The following is a 5,325-nucleotide window of genomic DNA, read 5'->3' on the forward strand; positions in this document are numbered from 1 at the left end:
ACTTGTCCCCCCAACCACACATTTCGTTGACAACAAAACTATCTGTGTTGAAGCAATGCCCACCCCCACAAAGCCACCAGCACATTAACAACCGTTTCCACCCCTGCATGCGCTTGTTGGCAAGCACCCAACTGTTCACTGACGAGCACATGCCGTTTTTTTTTTTGCTTTCGTCGTTCCTCCCTTGCGCGAGCCAGGTGCGGCCACACACACACACACACAAGCGAAAAAAAAAAACTTACAGCCACACACGCCGCACACTTGCACCACACACACACACCTGCATGCTGCGAGCTGCACCCGATGCCTGCGTCTTTTGTGGTTCATTTCTTCCTCAACAACCTGTTCCTCTCCCACCCGTTGCACGCCTGTGTTGCTGTTGTTGTTCCTCAGAGACACATACACATACACATACACCCAGCCTCCGCTTTGCTCCACCTTCCGTTGGATTGAAGCTTGCGTGTGCTGTGCGCACCCATTTTCTCCTTTTCCCACTTGTCTGCCCTGGTGAACCGAGTTCACTCTCCTCCTCTCCATTGAGTGATTGTCATATCCTCAGATATATCCGCTCCATACCACCACCACCACCACCACCACCACCAAGATGCCGCGTGCAACAAACACACGCGCGGCTTGGCTTTCGGCCTGCGTGCTCCTCTTTACCCTCGTTGCCTCTTGGCAACAGCCCATCGTCAACGCCGTGAGTGCCACCGCCTCACTGCATGCGCTTCGTCTTTGTGTTCTCTACCTCTCTGCTTCTCTGCTTCTCCTTTGTTCCTCTGCTCCTCCTTCTCAGCAAGACAAGCACGCGAAGAAGCATCTCCACCAACAGCCTGCTCACCATTGTTCCATTCACGCGTGCTGCCTGACAGGAGGTTTCCCTTGGCGATGCTCTGACCGCGTCGGAATTCCTTGATGAGCTGGTGCGTGCATGTGCTCGCTTCCTCGCTTCCTCGCTTGCTTTCTTGCTTGTATGCATGGTGGTGGCACGAGCTGTCCATCACCCAGAGCGAGCGGGCAATGCCTTGCCGTCCGTGGCGCTGTCGCCCTTGTGTTTAAAGAAAGCTCGGTTCTCAACAACGCATATCCCTCATCCGACCACCCCCCTCCCCATCTCACCCTTCACCCTTCTTCTTCGAATGCAAAATCGCTCCACAGGCCCTCAACGACTGCGCCCAACTGACTGACTCCAACTCCGGGTACTACTTCACAAGCGGCCAGGAAACAGGCGTCTCTCGCACACGCTGCGACACAGGTGAGGGCGCGTGCCACCGTGCGTGGCTTGCTTTGTCTTCTCCTTTGTGACGTGAAGGAGTGTTGCTGCCCTCTTCAGCCTGTTTGCCTCTCTCTGCTTCATTTATTGTGACTGATGACGGATTTGCCTGCATGCAACCCCCCAACACACACACACACACACACACACACACACACAGGTGGTTCCTGCCAGTGCCGTCGTTTCAGCGAGTGCAGCGATGGATGTAAGTCGGTCTTCAACTGGCTGTGTTTCATGCGTGCATGCATGCACATACGCTGAGAGCATTGGCGAGCGCATGCAAGGGATGGCTGGCCGCTTAGCTCCGCGTGCCCCCCTTCCGCTCCCCCCACACATCGTGCTCACAACTGAATGAACTTCCCTGTCCACCCCACATTGGCATTATCATCATCATCTAGCTTGCCTTGGCATCAACCGCTGCACCGACAGCACCGGCACCGGCTGCAAGGCCATCGCCAACTGCACCCAGACCGTCTTTGAGACCACATTCGAGGTGCGATTGTCGCGGACAGTCACCGCGCTGTGTTGCTTCACAAGGCCTCACCTTACGTGCGTTGGTTGGTGTGGGACAAGTCATAACCCTTTCCTTCCCAATGTCTCACCACTTTTCCGTGATTGTGTGCCCGATGTCCCATTCCATCTCCTCAGGTTGTCGTTGACTGCCGCGAGCCGCTTGATGAGCGCGATGAGGCCGGTATCGACTTCTTTGGCATGCGCTGGAAGCAGGCCCTCGCTGAGGACTGCAGCATTGGACGCGTGAGTTGCTCACGCGCCTGTGTCTATGTTGTGTGATTGTGTTGAGTTTGTGTGTACGCGTCTGCGTGTGTGCTTTGGTGTGTGCAGTTGTTTTCCGTATCAATACTGATCGCTCGCTTGGTCGTTACCACCTTTGTTTGCGTCCTCCCTTCATTGTCATTGCCTCACACACTCATCCCCCTTTGCGCCTCTTTCATATCCACAGGTGTGCCGCTACAATGGCGACAGCGCAGCCACGATTGAGGTCATCAACAGCACCACCTTCCGCACCACCACCCTCAACCCAGCGCACGTGGACCACCTCACCTTCTGCGCACAGACGCAAACCTTCAAGTTCAACCGCTGTGAAGTCCTGAGCGTGCGCTTGATCCCAGACACAACAACAACGACAACAACCACAACGACGACCACTACTACTACCACCACCACGACCACGACGACAACCACCACAACTACAACGACAACGACGACCACGACCACAACAACTACGACAACCACCCTCCCACCCTGCTCCTACAACTGTGAGGACGAGTTTGACAACTGCGTCGGCGTGGTAAGACAGCCAACAGTGTGCCGTTGTTTGCGTGTCTACCTATGTATGCGGGCATGAATGTTGTGTGTTTGCTGCGTGGCGTAGCTTGCTCGCCTGCATGCACCTGTTGCCCATTGGCCTCGAACCACAACGCTCATTTGGCGCCTCGCTCACTCCGCCTTCTCACCACCACCACCACCACGCCCACTTTAACGCCAACAGGCCATGTTCAGCGCCAACGTTCGCGACACCTTCACGGACTGCGTTGCGGCCACGGATCACTACAGCATCTCAAACCTGATTGACTTTGGCATCTGCGTTGGCGAGTGCGACGAAATCTCAAGCTCAAGCAACCTCACCCAGATGCAGGCCGTGCTCGAGTGCTAGTGAGTTGGCTGTGGTGCTGCGTGCGCGTGCATTCGCGTTGCTGCTGCCTGATTGCACACAAACCACTTTGTTGTGCCGTGTTCACTCGCTTCATGTGCTCGCGTGTGCTTCGCCGCGAACCTGCTTCCGGCATCGCCCTCCCACACCATCTTACCCACACATGCATGCACGCCACCAACAGCGTGAACTGCGCCAACGACACGGCGGACATTGGCTGCGAGGTGACCACCACCACTACGACAACCACGACCACAACCACCCTTCCCTACGACTTGCTGGATGAAGTCAGCGACTACGCCACATTTGTCTCCAACCAGGTGTGTCACTCTCGCTGTGATTGCGCCCAGGCAAACGTGTTACGGTGCATTGCAGTCTATGTGCATGTCTGTGCATGATGTGCATTCGTGCTCTGTTGTGTGTGACGCTTATTCCCGCTGTTGTCCCCCACTCACTACTCACCATCACATACTCACGTACCCGTCATGTACTCCCCTTCATTCTCACCTTGTCCGTGGTTAGACGCGCGCTGGCTGCACGCGTTCCGTGTTGTCGACCAACGGCTACTACCTCCTCTCTGGCGCAGCTTCTGGCGTGCAGCAAGCCGAGTGTGACCGCGGTGGCGGCTGCAGCTGCTTCCACTTTGAGGAATGCAACGACCCCGAGGGTGAGTGCCAACTTGCCTTGCTGTTGCTGCAGATAGTGCTGATTGACACTCTTCTGTACTTGCGTACGTGATGTGTGTTCAAGTAACTGCTTGCAAGCAAAGTAACTCGCCCACTAATGTCGTTGCTGCAGTTGTTTTGCTGATCACTCAATCACTCACAAACATGGCTTTCGCATCTACCATGTACATCCTGTTTCGGATGTGTCACAATGCAGGCATGACATGCATGGAGGTGTACGAGTGCGAGACCAAGAGCGGCAGCGCCGACAGCTGCTACACCTTTGACGAGTGCGTGGAGGATGACTTCCACATTGAGGCCATCATGGCAGTGTCGTGCAACGATAGCCAGCTGCTGGAGACCTTCAACAACACCATGCTGGACGACTTTGCTGCCGACCTCAAGGCATCGCTTATCGAGGACTGCAGCGACCTTCCTCTGGTGCGTTTGTGATTGTGAGAACGGCTGTTGTTGCGCTTTTGCGCTGCTGTGTGGCACCAATGCTGGCTTGCTTGGTGCATGGTGTTGCTTTCGCTACATTGAACTGACGTTGTTTTCCCTTGCTTCCTGTTACGTCCACCACCCAACGCACGCGTGTACAGCAATGCCATGTCAAGTCTGATGATTACACGGACATTGAGGTTCTGGACAACAGCACCTTTGTCATCGGCGTCTACAAGCCAAACGTGAGTTGAGCTTGCCTTAATGTGATGTGGGCTGAGATCTTTGTCGTTTGTGGCATGGTATTTGCACTGTACAACCGTTCCACGAGCCTCCTACAGCTCACGAACACATGCTCACGAACACACACACACACACGCACACACTACCACTACCACACTGGCAAACACGAACAGGACATTGCCCGCCTTTCGAGCTGCGCGGAGCTGAGCTCCTTCACCTTCCACGGTTGCACCGTCGAGCTGGTGGAGCGATATGATGCGGAGGCGCAGGTCATTGTGACGCAGCGGTTTGTGGTGACGGGCGTCAACGAGTCCCAGGTCAACACCACCGCCATCAAGCAGCGGCTGTTGGCCAAGCTGCCGCAGTTCACTGCCGACCAGATTGAGGTGCGCATTGAACGGATCAGCCGTCGTGCAACGAACGATGGCTTCATTGTTGTCATCGAGTACACCGCCGATGACGAGGATGCTGAGGAGGTGGTGAACACCGCCAACGAGGTGGCAAACAACGGCACCCTCACTGAGGCGATCGAGGAAGACACGGGCGAAATGGTGGATACGATGCAGGAAGGCGATGTCATGATTGACTTGGTCACCACTACCACTACGACGACTACTACTACTACTACCACAACAACGACGACGACTACCACAACGACAACTACGACTACGACAACTACGACTACGACAACTACGACTACGACAACCACGACTACGACAACTACGACTACGACAACCACCACAACGACAACTACGACTACGACAACCACCACAACGACTACGACGACTACGACTACGACAACAACAACAACTACTACCACCACTACTACTACTACGACGACAACTACTACTACTACTACTACTACTACTACTACTACTACCACTACCACCACTACCACAACCACAACCACAACCACCACTACTACGACTACTACGACGACGACTACCACCACTACCACAACCACTACGACGACGACGACTACTACGACTACACCACACTACAACGACACTACCACTACAACGACGACCACA

General features: G+C 54.9%; 1 protein-coding gene across 1 annotated transcript in view; it reads left to right on the forward strand.

Moving 5' to 3' along the window:
- Positions 1 to 604: 604 nt before the first annotated feature.
- PTSG_10864 (uncharacterized protein) overlaps positions 605 to 5,325 on the forward strand; it is a gene marked incomplete at both ends in the record, with an annotated part of 7,329 nt that continues 2,608 nt past the window's right edge. Inside the window, 12 exons of the mRNA XM_004988188.1 lie at positions 605 to 700; positions 873 to 923; positions 1,159 to 1,255; positions 1,672 to 1,766; positions 1,922 to 2,029; positions 2,235 to 2,387; positions 2,784 to 2,947; positions 3,130 to 3,265; positions 3,468 to 3,612; positions 3,828 to 4,051; positions 4,213 to 4,296; positions 4,468 to 4,884. Coding sequence (XP_004988245.1) covers positions 605 to 700; positions 873 to 923; positions 1,159 to 1,255; positions 1,672 to 1,766; positions 1,922 to 2,029; positions 2,235 to 2,387; positions 2,784 to 2,947; positions 3,130 to 3,265; positions 3,468 to 3,612; positions 3,828 to 4,051; positions 4,213 to 4,296; positions 4,468 to 4,884 — 1,770 coding nt within the window. The remainder of the gene's footprint in view (positions 701 to 872; positions 924 to 1,158; positions 1,256 to 1,671; positions 1,767 to 1,921; positions 2,030 to 2,234; positions 2,388 to 2,783; positions 2,948 to 3,129; positions 3,266 to 3,467; positions 3,613 to 3,827; positions 4,052 to 4,212; positions 4,297 to 4,467; positions 4,885 to 5,325) is intronic.

The sequence above is a fragment of the Salpingoeca rosetta genome, assembly GCF_000188695.1.
Source record: "Salpingoeca rosetta unplaced genomic scaffold supercont1.37, whole genome shotgun sequence".
Classification (NCBI taxonomy): domain Eukaryota; class Choanoflagellata; order Craspedida; family Salpingoecidae; genus Salpingoeca; species Salpingoeca rosetta.